The 17,875-nt window shown below is 27.4% G+C and overlaps 1 protein-coding gene across 1 annotated transcript in view; it reads left to right on the top strand.

The window, feature by feature from the left end:
* Positions 1-16,882, top strand: part of LOC127277301 (lachesin) — a 96,563-nt gene extending 79,681 nt beyond the window's left edge. The window contains exons 4-11 of the mRNA XM_051298322.1: positions 657-737; positions 8,485-8,600; positions 8,746-8,931; positions 11,318-11,504; positions 13,958-14,095; positions 14,303-14,422; positions 15,722-15,892; positions 16,036-16,882. Coding sequence (XP_051154279.1) covers positions 683-737; positions 8,485-8,600; positions 8,746-8,931; positions 11,318-11,504; positions 13,958-14,095; positions 14,303-14,422; positions 15,722-15,892; positions 16,036-16,376 — 1,314 coding nt within the window. The 5' untranslated portion in view covers positions 657-682 and the 3' untranslated portion in view covers positions 16,377-16,882. The remainder of the gene's footprint in view (positions 1-656; positions 738-8,484; positions 8,601-8,745; positions 8,932-11,317; positions 11,505-13,957; positions 14,096-14,302; positions 14,423-15,721; positions 15,893-16,035) is intronic.
* Positions 16,883-17,875: the final 993 nt, after the last annotated feature.

Raw genomic sequence — 17,875 nt, 5'->3', positions numbered from 1 at the left:
TCCTGCGATCGACGTGCAACATTCTTTGTTCACTCAACTGAAAAATGTCATATTTCATTTTTTGATCTTTTTAAATTTTTCCCCCTATAGCGGAAAAGAATCAAATTTATCATTTGTCATCAAACCTGACAATTTTTGCATATTTTAATATTGAAAATTCTGAAAAATTATAGAGTAATTTTTTTTGAATATTTAAATATTCGTAAATTCAAAAAGATGAAAATAATTATTAAAACCTAATCGAAAATGAATGTGTGTGATATGAAAAATCATAGAGAGATGAGAAAAATCCTTCTTAATATCAGAACAAAAAAAAAATAACAAGCATTGAAAACTGTAAGACAAATCTTGCAGGATTTAGAATTTTCCAGGCTTATAAAAGAATTAATCTTCCTTAAGAACCCATTTGAAATACGAAGCCCAGAGAGAGGGAGAGAGAGATACCGTCCATTCCTGCATTCAGACATCGTTTAGTACTAATATCTGCGCGACCGTTTTCCAACGTAATCCATAAGCAGTGGCGTAGTTACTTCAGGGGGAATAAAATTCCTAATTAACTCAATTTGAAATGAAGCACCGCGCGAACAGATGCCAAGCGCTCAGAGAGACGCAAATTCTCCGCCAGCTTGCTACTTAAATACGATTTTTTGTTTCAGATTGCTGACTGGAGTTTCAAAGTCTCATGGCAGCGCATAAACTTGTAGCACTTCTTGCAGCGATACTACAACTTTGTCTATGTGAGTCTTCTTTTTCTGAATAACAATGAGTTTCTATTTTTTTTTTTACTTACAACCCGAGATTTTTTTTTATCGACATATGTCAGTGAGAAAAAAAATAAAAATTTCTTCACCTTTGTAATATGTTATATATTTATAATATGTTTATATATTATGAATGAATTTGTCTGACTAAAAATATCCTTTACTACTGAGACATATAAAAAGGTATAAAAAGCTGATTTTAAAAATACTCGAAATGTGAATTAATCTTTTGACTAATTAAAATTACTAAAACCATTTTATACTACTGATATCAAAATTTAGAATTTAACACATAAGTCTTGTCTGACTAAACCTGGCATAAACTACTGAGCATTTCCACGAGAAATATTCAAATTCTGACTACAACAAACTTTTACTACTGATTAAAATTCCAAGATTACAAAAATTTTTGTGTTTGCATAAAACTTGCTTTTCTTGTTAAAAATATGATTTTTAATTTGAAAATTGAAATTTTTACATAAACTACCTTCATTTAAAATAAAACTTTTCCCATGACATTAACCATGAGAAAACAATGTCAATAAAATTGATCAATTATAGTTAAATTTTATATGATATTAAATCATTACAAATCTACTTGAAACTTGATAATTTTATAGCTCTATGTGACCAAAGTTTAACCCGAAAACCATTTGTCACCGTAGTATATAGTTATCAAAATATATGGGTGTACCATTCTCACGCACAGGTTATATTTCAGAATTCTGGAGAAAACGAAACTAAATTCACTTTATATATATAATTCAAAAGCTTTTTATCAAAAATTGTTCTCTTACATTACTATTTAAATTATATATATACATCGGAAAAAAACATTCTGAAATTTTGATTTTGGAACATTTTATACTTAAATTCAGTATATAATATTCTTAAAATTAGAATATTTTTTTGGTACTTAGAAACCCGTATATATTCTACAGAATATTCTTTTTCGATGTATTTTTTAAAATTAGAAAAATTTTCCAAGATAAAAATTCATCGATTATACAATGTCATTTTTGATAAAAAAAAAAGTCATCAAGTTTCAAATACTAAAAAATTTTTTGATTTAAAATGAAATATATTTTCATATAAATATATGAAGAACGCTTATGTGACATTCGATTTGAAAACCGGAATTCATTTGCCAGACAATTCTCTTTTTCTCTATTTTTCAATTTTTTTTTGCCTTTGATTCCTTCTTAGAGTGAACCACCACTTTCAGAAACATATATAACCATCCTTCGAGTTTGCTGGAATGGTTAGAACCGAAAAATTCTCGCAGAGTTCCATAAGTCGACCGCTGGCGGATGTCGCAAATTGAAAATCTGTGTCCCTCCTTACACTCTCCCTCTCTATCTCTCTCTATTTCTATCTTTCTTTCGCCTCAATTTTATCTCTTTCGCTTTCTTCACTTCTTTGCTTTGACTTTTTTTTCTCTTTTCTTATTTTTATCACTTCGACCTACGTCGATGTTAGTCAACGAGATCGCGAAAGTTACTTTTACAGGATTCCCGGTGCGGTGTCGAGCAAAACGCGTGTCACTCGCCTTTTATACGGACCCGACGACATGACAAACTTCACAGATTGGCCGTCAATCCGGCTCTTTTTTTTTTTTTTTTTTTCTTTTTTTACTTGCGGACACTATCCTTTACGTTGTGTCGTTTCACCACACCTTTTATAGACGTAATAAAATGTTAAAGGACCAATTATTTTCCAGCATAAAGGCAATATTAAAGTTGTGCTTTACACACTGAATTTTCGCAAAAATAAATGGAAAACTTTTCACTTGGAGAATTTTTAGTGAACATCTAATATTATATACTTTAGTTTGGTTTTAATATTACAGGGGGAAATGTAACATCAATATATAATATATATATATATATTTATATAAACTTGAAATAATTCTGTGAGCATTACAAATTGAAATTTTTGAATTCAAAGTATCCAAAGTTTAAGGCGTATCAAACTAAAAGGTATTTCGAGTTTTATATCCCTTAAGTCATAAAAAGACTAATAAAATTTTGATAAACTTCAGTGTTAGAGGTTTACTATTTCAAAGCATCGAAATTTTATTGCAAGATATGAGCGTTTCTAACAATTGAAAGTAGTGCTTAAGGGTAGAAATACGTCAGAAATATCAAGATTTATAATTTATATTTTTAATTTTTCGAATACTCATTTTCTGAATTCATTTTTCTTAGCTAAAATTTTATTCATTTCTATAACTTGAAATTATTCGAGCTATATTAAATTTGTCAAAAAATATGATAATTCACTCACTAATTTAAATCACAAAAAAAATAATAATAATTACGAGAAAAAAATTCCGCCCTTATAAATTGTACTACTAGAAACAGAATTTATCAAAGTTGTATTTGTAGAGAAAGCAATTATCTTTAATTGTAATTCATTACAGAAATCCAATAATAGAAATTGAAATCCGATTGGAGTATCTGGATATTATATATCTGTATCTATATATATATATATATATTTCCAGAAGTCAAGAGGTCAATCAAACTAGAAACTTTTTCAAGAGAGAAAAAGATTGTACAGCGCGTTTATGATTGTAATTTCTGAATCGTTGAACGTTATGCCACCCCTTCTATATATAGATCTCATCGCAGGCTCAAGATTTATCGAACCCCGATTTTCCCCGCAAATTAAATCTGGTCTTAGATTCTCCCCCTCTCTCTATATATATATATGATTACGAACGTATTTCAAAACCAGATACAAACAACCAAGTCTTTCTATACAATGAGACAGATTTACTGACCCGTGAAAAATTGATTTATAAATCTACTTTCTCTCTCTCACTGCTATATAGATTATCTAACAATCAATTTTATTAGGTGGATTAGGGTCCTAGCTGTTCATTTTTTATGTAAAATAAAAACTCGTAATAAATTCACAGATATACAAAATATATTACAAAAGTCTTTGAGGAATATTCTCACTATTCCACTTTCACAATTTTACTTCCACTTTCACTTCCATTTTCATCATTCTACTTTTATAATTCCATTTCCACTTTCGTAAAAGTCGAACAATGAAAGTGGAAGTGGAATGGTAGATGTTGAAGTGGAATTATGAAAATGGAAGTGAAAGTGAAAGTGAAAGTGGAATGTTGAAAGTGAAAAGATGATAGTGAAAGTGAAAGTAGAATGATAAAAATGGAAGTCGAATAATTAAAGTAATAATGGAATAGGGAAAGTGGAAGAAGAATAATGAAAATGGAAGTGGATAATAAAATAGTGAAAGTGCAATGGGGAAAGTGAAAGTGGAAGAAGAATAATGAAAATGGAAGTGGCTAGTCAAATAGTGAAAGTGCAATGGGGAAAGTGAAAGTGGAAGTAGAATGATGAAAATGGAAGTGGAATAGTGAAAATGAAGCCTAAATAGGGAAAGTGAAAGCGGAAGTAAAATGATGAATATGGAAGTGGAATAGTGAAAGTGAAAGTGAAAGTGAAATGGGGAAAGTGTAAATAAAAGCTATCTGTGATTTAATACAAAGAATAAAAATTAATTAAATTAGATTAAATTAAACAGAATTAATTAAAATTTCCATAAACTTAATTATTATTTCCTATAACGCTATCACTTTTTCCTCACTAAACAAAAGATTTAAAAATTTTGAATTCAATTGTAAGGACTATTTTAATTACAATTAACTACTAATAATGATATTGTTTGTGTATTTGTATAAAACAGATAATTTAGAAAAAAATACAATTAAGTGGTATCAAAAAGAAAAAGAAGAAGAACGATTTCCATCACTTCTAAAAAGCTTCGCCGTTCTTTGTGCGCACAGAACGACCGTCTGCCTAACTAAATCATGGTGGATTTAAGTGGATTCCACAAACCCCTTGGGTCCGACGATGTATTACCAGTTGCAGGGCAGACTTCACATCAGTGGTCTCGCCTAAGAAATCTACCCTAAGCTGATATTCACTGCGCTACCGCAGTACAAATTGATAACCGTACCAAAAATAACTAAATTACTTTCTATATACAATACTATCAATAATAACCATAAGACTCACATTTTAGTTGACACATCACATATATTCCAAATTGAATCTGAAACAAAAAATATTACATTATTTTCACAGAAATTATAATATTCAAATATAAATAGAATTTCTGTGAAGTAAAGAAATGCGTGTTTTACAAATAAGAAAAAATTTTCCTAATCTACAAAATATAAATGATATGAGATAAACTAAACTAATTTTAGAAATTGACAATAATGGATTAGTTTGTTCTTAGAGGAATAAGGACTTTAGAAAATTCGATCAACCACAAGACAAACCAGGAAAGATTGTAAAGCCAAGACTTTAGATATATATATATATATATAAAGACGACTTTCCGAGTCTCACTTAAAAGAAGGTTTGCATCTAACGTTCGTTTCACTTCGATCCTTAGCTAAGCCAAAATCAATAGGTATATGTCCCGATCTGATAAGTAGTTTGAAAGACTTGAAATTCTCAAGAAGCTTCGTGTTTTTACACTAACTTGATTTATATATAAGTAAAGAAAAAATCAAACTGATTTGAAAAGAAATAAGTCCTTATCAATCTCTTTTAATTTAATTCGAAACAAGTGAAAAAATTACAAATTTTCTAAAATTCTTGTTAGTTTTTACTCAAGTAGCAAAAACAAACAGACAGAAATTCATTAGTTTCAGTAGTGAACGTCAATTACAGTCAGACAAAATGACAAAAAAAATTAAATTTTTGCATCAATTAAATTGATTTCATTCTAATGAAACACTCCAAATCATTATATTTTTATTATATCAGTAGTAACCCCGAGTTTCAGTCATACATCAGAACTTCATAAATTTTTATATTATTTCTGTGGATTCAGTAGTGAAAGTCAATTTAAGTCAGACAAAGCGTTTGAAATTCGTGTAATAAAGATATCAGTAGTAAAAGTCAATTTCAGTCAGACACGACATTCTATAAATTTCTCTTATCTTGTTGTACTAGTAGTAACAGTGATTTTCAGTCAGACAAACAAATTTCGAACGCTTTAGTTCATAATAAAAGCAGTTTAAAGAATAATACAAAAAAATAAAAGAACCAAAAATTCAATAAAGTCAAGTAGACTAAAACATTTCTTTGAATTACTCTCCAAATCTGAATTAGTAGAAATTTTAACAAATATAAATTAGTAACTCAATTTTTGTTCTTGAATTAGTAAAATTTAACTAATAGTAAAAAAAATTGTACTGTCGAATTAGTAAAATTTAACTAATTCAAAAGCAGGGAGTCACTAATTCAAATTAATTAAAAAATTTTACTAATTTAAATTTAGAGAGAAAATTTTCCTTTTTGCAATCAGTAGTAAAAGTCAAATTTAAGTCAGACAAAATAAGCTAAATTCGTGTAATAAATACAAAAATCTCTCTTAAAAAAGATAGAATTTTACCATCATTATAATTTTATTCTTCTAAAAATCTGATGTATATATATATACGTGAATAAATATCATCTCTTTAGAACAGAAAAATATAGAGCAGAAAAAGATTGAGGATAAAAGCGGTGAACATTTAGAAATCGCAATTCGTATTCAGAGTGTTGCGTGACAGTTAAATATTATTTAGGGTCCTGTCATTATCGCATCCTCATTTCTCTTCCCATCGAGGCTGCTTTCTCTCTCTCTCTATCTCTCTCATACTCAGGGAAAAAAGATGGACTTTTCCCTCTTGCTTTAAATCCCACTTTACGAAGCGTGATATTTTAGTCTTGAGTAAAAGTGACTATATATATACATGTATATACATATATATGCGTGTATGCATACTTATACTTATGTAGAAAGGATTTTCGCTATTATTCCAAGCACGTAATGCAACTTCCGGCTGTACTGTGTCTCTCCATCTTTCTCCTTTCCTCCCGTCTCCAACCCTCTTCTCTCCCCACTTCGAGCGAACGTTCCAATCTTGAAGGAATTCGCGGAATTTCGAATTTAGCACAGCACTTTCCTGATCTGAAAATCCGCTTGCATATTTTCCCCCCCTTTTCAAACGGGGTAAAAAGTCGACGAAACTTCTCTACCAAGTGCAATTAACAATAATCTTTGTCGAGGTCACAAATATTCTTACTCGCACTCTTTCTCTCTCTCTTTCTACATAGAAATTACTATTTTCACAAATAAGAAAATCTCCCCCCTCCTATATGAAAATTTCAAAACTGTTCTAGAGAATTTTTAGCGAATTTCACTATTTTTAAATATCTCAAAAGAAGAGAAGAATTATTTTTTCTATAATCATTTTTTAAGAGTATAAAATACATGCACTAAAAAAAATTTTTTTTGCTTCAAATAAACTTGACTATTATCAAATAAATATTTACTTAAACGAAATAATTTTTATTTTAATTAAATGGTATTTAAACTAATAATTTCTGTATTTGAAACAAATACTATTTAATTTATTGAAATAATAATTACTTAATACAAATAAATATATTTATTTGACAATAGTCTCACAGAAAATTAAAAGGCATTAAAATAAGCTGCAACGCTTATTATTTTAATCCAAGTTTGCTTATTTTAATACCAAAATGGATTAAAATAAGCAAAATTGGATTAAAATAATAAGCGTTGCAGCTTATTTTAATGCCTTTTAATTTTCTGTGCTAGTAATCGATTATTTGAATTAAATAATTTTTTTTTCAGTGCAGTATAACAAAATAAAATTCTGAAATTTAGAATATATACTTAAATTCAGTATGTAATATTCTTATAATTAGAATATATTCTTGGTACTTATACTGAAAAAATTATATTTTAAATTTAAGAATATTTTCTTGGCAGAGAAATGTTTTATTTGAAACAAATATAATATATTTGAGTTAAATAAACGTATATTTGTCTCAGAATCTACAAGCTCATTTATTTGGCGTAAATAAATTTTTTTTATTTAAAACAAATAAAAATTCGTTTAAATCAAATAAAAATTTATTTAAATCAAATAAATATTTATTTGGCTCTGAGACAAATATATCATTTATATTCTAAATTTAAGAATGTTTTTTTTCAGTGATATAAATAATATATTGAACAAGAAGAATGAAAAGAAAAAATGTTTTTTTCTATCAGTGAAATGAATAGAGATGAAGACCATTTCTACTTTCTCTCCTCCTTGTGAGAGCAGCTATAAAACTTTTAAAATTGGCCCCTTTTTGTTGGATTAGGATTGCGCCTGAAGAATTTTTCCATTTATCGCTCCTTTTGCATGAACGCATACAAGAATTCAATACGCGAATATGGGTAACTTGGAGAACATCCACCCCGTTGAATATCTAATCGACCGCTGTGCGTTCATGCATTTAAGGTATTGTCACCTAAGATTAAACAATACGAGTATAGAATTTCGTAACTAAGTTATACGAGACGAGAAATCGATTATTATTGTTAGATTCCCCGCAACAATAATCACACACACACACACACACACACACACGTACTTGCAAGAGCAAACTTCGATGTCATACATTCAACCAAATATTATATTTAATCAAAACTAAAATATCCCATTCTCCAATTATTATATATTTTTTCACAAAATTTAAAAATAAATTTTTTAAATATATAATATTTTTAAATTAAAAATATTTTTTTAAACAAAGAATATTTTGAAAAAACAATTTTGAATAAATTAAAAAATATCAACAATCAATAACAATGAAATATTATTTTTCAGGCCAAATTACCCCAGCAGTAATGCCCGAATTTTTATTTCCCCTGGAAAATCAAACTGTGATTCAAGGACGCGATATTGTTTTTACTTGTGTTGTCGAACATCTCCAGGGGTTCAAGGTACAAAAATTCTTTGAAAATTTTAATTTAAACAACATTAATTTTATAAATTATTAATAAATTATTTATAAATTACTTTTAAATTATTTCTATAAATTATTGATAATAAAAAAATATTTTAAATGGTAAAATTTAATTTTTATAGGTAGCTTGGATAAAATCCGATTCACGAGCAATTCTCGCAATACACACGCACATGGTTGCTCAAAATCCACGACTTTCAGTGACACACAATGGTCACAACACATGGAAACTTCATGTATCAAATGTGAATCAAAATGATTCTGGTACTTACATGTGTCAAGTTAACACCGAACCCATGCGCAGTCAGGTATGAAACGTTCAATTTTTTTTTTTTTATTATTAAATATTAATAAAGAGAAAAAATTAAATATTCATAAAGATGTAAAGTGCAGAGAAAAAACTAAAAAAAAAATCTACTAAAAAATAATTCAACGATATATAACGTCAATCAGTTATTCTTTTTTCTCCACTTTGTCTGATATGAATATTTCATAAATTAATTATCAGAAAAATTGCAACATAACGATTATTACAGTGTGGAAAAACAAATTATTTAATTCAAATAATCGGTTACTTGACTACTAAATATTTAATTAAACCAAATAATTTTTATTTCAATTAAATGAACAAATATTGAATACTTTAAATAAATTTTAAATAGAAAAAAAAATATTTTTAATAAAAGAAAAATATATAAAAATAATGCAATCCATTTAATCGGAAAAGCAAATAAAAATTCAGGTAATTAAATTAAAGCAAAATCTATTTCACAAGGGGGAATGTGGAAAAATTCACTATATAGAGGTTTATATAGAAAAAAATCGATCACTAAAAGCCTATAAGATGGACCCCTTGGAAATTCCTTACAACAAAATGAACTCAACCGTGATATCTATGGATAAAAAAAAGAACGAACAAGAGGGAAAAAGGTTAACGTCAACGAGTTTCACATCCAAAAAAAGTCACGTGTTCTAATAGCCCTAAAAATCGACCCTCTTGCCAAAAGAATAAAAAGATTGTTTCGATTTCACCATGTCAAATCTTACACCGACTACACCATATGAATAGAGATTGACATTTCACAAATTGAGTTTAAAAATGTCTATCATCAGAAAATTCGTCTTCGATTAAAATGCACATCAGTGGAAAATTAACTTTTTTTTTATCTGGTATACACGGCAAAAATATATTTATTTTATTCAAATAATTTGACTATTATCGAATAAATATTTATTTTTATTAAATAATTATTATTATTTGAACCAATTAAATGGTATTTGATTCAAATATACAGAAATTATTGGTTTAAATATATACAATTTATTTAATTCAAAAATAAAAATTATTTGATTCAAGTAAATATTTATTTGATAATAGTCAAGTAACCGACGCATTTATTTGGTGTAAATAAAATATTTATTTGTCAAATAATAAAATTTTTATTTAAATCAAAATTTATTTACAATAAATAAATATTTATTTGACTCCGACATAAATTTATCTTTTAGGTGGATTACTTGAACCAAATATATTTTTTTCAGAGTGGGTATATACGAAAATAAAATTCTATTTTATCATTTATCCAATTTACTAAAATGGTTTCTTAAAATTTTCTTTTTTAAATACCGCGCAAAATCTATAAATTATCATAAATATTACCTTTAATGCAAAAGAAGAAAAAAAGGGCCAAAGGGAAATATTGAAATATCATTTCGATTTTCATTTCCCTACCTCTAAGAATATAGTGCACTGTTGTGTTCTCTGCAGAGCAAGTCGCATTGAATTGTAATTTACATACGTGAAACATGCACGAGCTTTTGTGGTAATAGTGACTTCATATTCAGTGTTCAACTAACTTACACATGTTTCTTTATATACTATCTTTCTCTCTCTCTATATATATATATATACATATATGAGAATATTATTTCACATCTATATAGAAGTCTATCTTTATGCATATACGTGCAGTATTCTCAAAAGATCGACAAGAGCCTTGCAATTTCTAGTAATATTCTTTGGAATGGACCTTAACCATCTCCGCAACCTGATTGTCCTACTCTGGGACCAATTCTAAATCATAATCTATCCCACATATAATATCGATTTGTCTTATCCTAAAGAACACTTTGGATGCCAATTTTCAAGAAAATGCTTTTCTATATCCACTCAATGGTAACTATTATGTGGAATCTATATTTAATTTCAAATAATGGTCACTCTCCGAGGATACAATTTTTTTTTATATATATCAGAAATGTGTGACATTATTAAGGATATGTATATAAAATGCTTTTCTGATGTTATATAAAATGCAATAAGAGAAATAATTTCCATTGGAATTCTCTCGTGCAATATATATATTAAATAATAATAACAAATCTCTAATTAACCTTTTGCTTAAAATTGCATCATTCTCCCTTTGTGATAATTAGCACATTAATTAACTCATTTTCGAGTTTGAGAATTTAATGAGTGTTTCTATTCTAATTGACACAAATCCTAACTTTTCTCTCTCCTTCTCTTTAAAAAAGAATTTTAAATATCTATACTAATTTCGATATAACAATTACTATTATTATTTTTTTTTTTCGCAAATGCTTTGTACAAGAGATCAAAGCACATTCTTTTGTTAATTGTTTTTCCCTCCCCTTTCTATTTCAAATAATGTAATTGCAATTTTCTTTTTCAAGATGGGTTACGTGAATGTCGTGATTCCACCCGATATAATGGACGATCGTTCATCGGATGGTTTGGTAGCTCGCGAAGGTGGAAATATCAGACTGAAATGCGTAGCAACAGGTACACCTGAACCCACTGTCACTTGGAAACGAGAAGACGGTCGTTCCATATCGATACGTGAAAATGGATCAAAAAAGGGTAAGATAAAATAATTTTCTATTACAACAATTTAATTCCAAATTATTTTGCTTGATAATTTTTTTTCAAACTGTGTCAATTAATGTTGATTAAAAATTTATTTTAAATAGATATTTTTTTTAGAAAGTAATAATTTTAAAAAAGATCAAGACCCTCTATTATTATTTGAATAAATTTCCCTCAAAATATATATATACGACATCGCCTAACAGAAATAAATTACTTACATTCTCATTACTTACTCGTCTATTTAATAGCTCAAAGTAATGAAGTAGTAAATTTACTAACTACTTACAAAGTTCTATATTTCTAAATTATAGAGAGTTTATCCTGAAAGCATTCTCAGATCAAAGTTTCAAAGTTAACAGTTAACATATTTAAAACACATAATGTAACACACAATAGAATTGCAGAAAAAAAAATGCTAAACTTAATTTTAAAAAAATTATTAATTTAAAAAATTAATTAAAAAAAGAAATTATATTTCCGTCTAGGAACTGACTAAATTTTCCTAGGATTAATTTTAAAGTGTTATAACGAAAATGTCTATATATATATATATATATATATATATATATATATATATATATATATGCAAAGGGACACATGCATGTAATGCATTCTAAATCTCAGTATAACAATCTGGCAGACGTACGGAACTTGCTACACACACAAATATATAGGTTGGTACAGCACAGCAGTTCCTTGAAATTACCTACGATTCGACTTCCGGTCCCGGATGCTTCCATATCGCGCTTTTGCCGGACATCTCGAATTTACAATCGGTTTCATCCTATCCCCACACACACATGTTACTCCTCTCTCTCTCTCTCTCTCTCTCTCTCACTGTTGAATTTCAATGAATTTATGCGACTTTTCATCGAATTCGATGCCACTTTAATCATACGACAAACGAGTATTTTCACCATTAGAAAATTACATTTTCGAAAATTTCTTCCCACACATAATTTACAGTTCAATCAAAAAATTACCAATTTAATTTGATAATTCAAAATCGAGTCGAAATTATACCAAATTTCGATTCTTATTGTCAGTATAATTAACAGAATGATTTCTTTCTCTACTCTCTAAATTTGAATTAGTTCAATTTTACTAATTCAAAAGCAAAAAGTGACTTTTTTTATAGTAACTTTTACTATACTTTAATAGTAAAACCTAAATTGTCCGGAGTTTCTGTACATTTCTGGTAATTTTTACTTCAGAAATAGTAAAATTTACTATTTCCAGAGTAATTTTTACTATTTCAGAAGTAAATTTCACTATTTTCGGAGTAAAAATTACCAAAAGTGCGCAAAAACTCCGGACAATTTAGGTTTTACTTTTAAAGTAGTAAAAATTACTTTATTCGTTTTTCTATTTTTCTCCGTGTAGAAAACTAATAATTCATTTAGTAAGGCTACTAATTTATTTAGTAAATTTTAATAAATAAATTAGTAGATTTCTCTTATCAATTAGTAATTTTTGACTAAAAATTAGTTACTAATTCATGTAATGAACGAATCGGTGCAATTGAATCAGTCAAGTAACTAATTCAGATTTAGAGAGTAAAACGATAATCAAGAAATAAAAAATCTGATTTTAATAAGAATTTATCTATGAATCAGTATTAAAGAAAGATAATCAATCGAGAAATGACGTCTTCTGAGTAAGGGGAACAAAGACCCTCATAAGAATGTCGATCCCCCTATAAACATCAATTTATCAAGCATCTTTGAGTAGAAATCAAAATCTACAGCCCTATATAATCCATAATTTTTCACTTTTATTTATATGACAGCTCCATCATTCCCAAATAATCTTCAAAAATCTGAATTCAATTGAATCTTTCTTCTCAAAAAAAAAAAAATCTACAGCCACCTCATCATTCAAAGTTAAAAGTTTCAATTTCCATCATCATATATAGAAATCCCCCCTCTAGTATCTATAGTTTTTAGCGTGTTTTGCGCTTTTCTTCTCGATTGAGTCCAACAGGATTTCCTCGGTCGTAAAAAAGATTGGTATCCCTCTCCTCGACAAGGGGACTCGTTAATGCAATTCCAAGGCAGCCAATCCGGCACGGCGAGTCGACGCCTCGGGAAGATTTCAAGTCGATTCGTAACTGCGAAAGGATAACGAAGAGAAAAAAAAACGAGAGAGAGAGAAAGACTTCCGTCATTGGAAGGCAAGAGGATCATAAACCTTCGAAGAGCCCTTCATGCGTCTCTTCAACTGCATGCTATGAAAAAACGATAATAAAGAAAGAAGAAAAAAATTGTACCTTTTCCAAAAAAATCGATTAGATGCTAAATAGATTCAGTCCACTGAAAATTGGAATATTAATAAAAATACGAAACGAAAAAAAAATTATTTCAAATGATTTTCAGTGGAGTGATCCTATAATGTTCAATTTGTGGTTTTTTTTTTAATTAATTATAAATTTCCTACTTTTTTAGTCACAGCTTTTTCGAAATACGAAGGAGAAATTCTGGAATTATCTGGGGTCAGTCGACAAGAAATGGGAAACTATCTCTGCATAGCTAGCAATGGCGTACCACCTTCGGTCAGCAAACGTTATTCCGTTCAGGTTCAATGTACGTACCTTGTTTCAACTGAAACTAGTCCGTGAAAGTTATGCTTGTTAAATCTAATCTGTAACTACTCAAGGGATAATCTCATTGTTTGATTCAGTCGATCCTTTCACGGATTTTCCTTTGATCTTTTAGAAATACTATTTTAAAAAGAGTCTCATTTTCTTTTACTGATATTTAAATAGAAAAAAAAATTCTTTTTTTTTTTAGTTCAACCCGTTAGCAAAGTTTCAAATCAACTTGTCGCAGCACCTTTAAATAGTGATGTAACCCTCCAATGTTACGTGGAAGCATCACCACAAACAATGAACACGTGGTACAGAAATATTAGTAAGTTAAAAATCATATTTATTTTAATAATTACTAGCGATGTATTCCTCGCTCGCTCAATTAAAATTGTACTTATTGTTGTTTACTTATTGTAGTTTATGTATATTATATATATAATTTATGTTTTAAATTAATATCTTATTAATATTGTATAAAATTTATCTTAAAATTAAAAAAAGATGTTACATAAAAATAGTTTGTAAGATTTTCTAAAAGCATATATGCAAAGTATTTTGATTTATTTGAAAATAATTGAAAATAGACTTTTCAAGGACGGTGTCGAGGTCACGGGGTCAGTGTCGTTTTTCGAAATTTGTTAATTTAATATAATAGAAGATGTTTCGTTTTAAATTAAGAAATGTTAAAATTATTAAGTTAAAAACATTTGATTTTAATGACACTTAAAATTAGACACAATATTATAGGTTACTAACTAAAAATCGAAAAAACAACAATAAATAATAAAAAATAATAATAAAAAATTGAAAAAATCAAAAAATTCTTAAAAAAATTGCAAAATAACCCTTTTTCGGGATAAAATTGCAAAATAACCCTTTTTCGGGTTAAAATTGAAAAATAACCCTTTTTCGGGTTAAAATTGAAAAAAGATGTTACATAAAAATAGTTTGTAAGATTTTCTAAAAGCATATATGCAAAGTATTTTGATTTATTTGAAAATAATTGAAAATAGATTTTTCAAGGACGGTGTCGAGGTCACGGGGTCGGTGTCGTTTTTCGAAATTTGTTAACTTAATATAATAGAAGATTTTTCAAAATCAACATTTTGTTTTAACTTTTCTAAATTTCGAAAATTATACGAGAAATTCGAAACATTTTGAAATAGTTAAATTATATACATATATATTTCATTGAAACTTTGAATTATCGTGATTTAGTCACGGTTAACAATTATGCACAATAGATACTTAATAATGCGGCACTAATAAACTAAACTATAATTTCAATAAATGTTTCATCTCATATATTCCATAACTATTCAAATGCATCAAATTGTTTGAATACTCAAAATCATATAAATCCCTTAATTAATTATTTATAGAAACAATATATAATATTCTGAAAATTTTTATCTTTAAAAAAAAAAGTTGAATTTTTTATAAATTCATTTAGATTTTATAAATTTTAAATTAGATTCTTTTATTGGAGTATCATTTATTACTCTCTTAAAAGCTCGAGAAAAAAAAATTAACTAGAGAGACAGAGAGGAGAAAAAAATTCTTTTTTTTTTTTTAAATTTGTTACTGTACTGAAGGAAAGAATTCTGCTCTTTTGTAACAGGTGAAAAATTACTTCCGAGCGATAAGTACACGATGACGGAGCACGCTCTGACCGACTATTCTTGGCAAATGAACCTGACAGTTCACAACTTGGAGAAAAAAGACTTTGGAGGGTACATCTGTTCTTCTGTCAACGCTCTTGGTAACGCTGAAGGCATTGTTCGACTTCAAGGTATATTATTTGACTTTTCATTTTTCCAACACAAATATCAAAAAATAAATAAATTTTAATCTTTTTCTCAAAAAAAATTTTTTTTGGAACGATTTTTTATTTATTGCTTCTATATTCTTATGAAAATAAATCTAATTTTTTAGAATTGCATTTATTGCCAAAAACCACACCAATAACTGTTCAAAAACACATGGAAATGAAACCAAAGAAGAAACTAATAAATAGAGGCAAGACTAAAAAGAAAAATCATAATTCTTATCATAATGGTGAAATTGATGAAATTGAATCGGGATTAGGCAATGATGATAATTTTGGAACAACACAAATTATGGCTGGCAGTACACAAGAAGGTCAAAGAACAGAAAGACCATTAATAGCACCTTCCTTATCACCACCTTGGGTTCTTATGAATACAGCAAACAATAGACAAAGTTTCTTATCTCAATTTTTATTTCTTATTTTACTTCACATGATGACGCTCTAAAAATTATAGAAGGGAAAAAAATATATATATATATATATACATCAGACGAGAGATGAATTTGTGTCAATGGAATTTCAAAAATTGCAACAATGATGCAACTATGACACAAAATCCCTATAGATTTCGTCAAAAAAAAAAAAAAAAACTACTGTAAATATCGTCGGGTCGAAATTATATAATAGAAATTAAGAGAAATGAAAAAAAAAATTGTTACATAAATCGTTAAAGCGTGTAAATGCGCCCTGCTAGAATTACGATTAGAATTTTGCGAGATGCGCGATCAGGGATTACTGTCATGTAATTATTATGATGAATATAGTGGATATAGTCACTATAAGAATGAGAGAAAGAGATACGGTTCCGAATCAAATAAGTCTTCCTTTAAGTTGATAAATGATGGAAGTCAATCATAAAAGAACAGACGTTGATTTTTTTGTTTTCATACAAATTTTTTTTTGATTCTATTTCAAATTTTTAAAATTAAACTCCTAAATTATTATTTACAAAGACCAAAATTTTTTTACAAAATTATTTCATATTTTAGAATTTTCTTCTATATATAAATTAAAAAAATTTAATGTAAATTAAAAATAAATTTAAAAATTGTATATAAAAACCTTTATAATTTTAATTTGCATTGAAATAATTTATTTGCCTTGCAAATTTTTATTTTCAGAGAATTAGATTAATTAACTAGTATCGGATTTTAACTGTAAAAATAATTAAAAATTTATATGGACTTTAATTCATATTTAGAGTGTATTGTACTCTAAATATATAATAATAAGTCAGGTGTCAACGCTTTAAAACTTTATATATAAACGCCCTGTTTATTAAATTACCGGGTACTATATTTAAATCCAGATAACTATTTAAAGAAATGTTACTTGTAAGGAAATTTTGTAAATAAGTAGAATATTATTTATTAAAAGTAAATATAAATATTATATATATATAAGGAACAGAAAAATATGTTTAAAAAAAAAATTGAAAGAACCTAATCTGTGAAAAATAATTAGATTTTGTAAATAAATCAAGAATAAACTAATTAATAAAATTAATTAATTATCATTAATTAATATTATTATGCAAATTCAATGTTGAGTAGTCTAGAGTCTGTTCCCTTTAAAAAATTGAAATTTATTTTAGAGAATTTATACATAAAAAATAATTACAAGTTTTATTCATAATATACTCCAGATTATTGAATTTATAATTAATAAAAAAAAATTTATAAAAAAAAATTAGAAACTTGTAATAAGTTTCAACAAAATAAAAGTACAACCAATTTAAAGCTAAATTTCATATGTAAGCAATTTAAATACCTACAGTTATTGTTTATTTCTAGCATCGCGAGAAATATCTATACATATATATATATTTTCAAGCAACAGGTGTGAAATTACAGGTAGCAAAGCTATAAAAGTTTTTAAAATTTTAACTCTTTTTTTACAATCTTTTTTTAACTTCCTTTTAAATTCATATTTTTAAAATTCATA

Source organism: Leptopilina boulardi, unplaced genomic scaffold (assembly GCF_019393585.1).
Source record: "Leptopilina boulardi isolate dan_hultmark-lab unplaced genomic scaffold, ZJU_Lbou_2.1 LbouV2_165, whole genome shotgun sequence".
Lineage (NCBI taxonomy): Eukaryota > Metazoa > Arthropoda > Insecta > Hymenoptera > Figitidae > Leptopilina > Leptopilina boulardi.
This window is presented reverse-complemented; position numbering and strand designations above follow the sequence as displayed.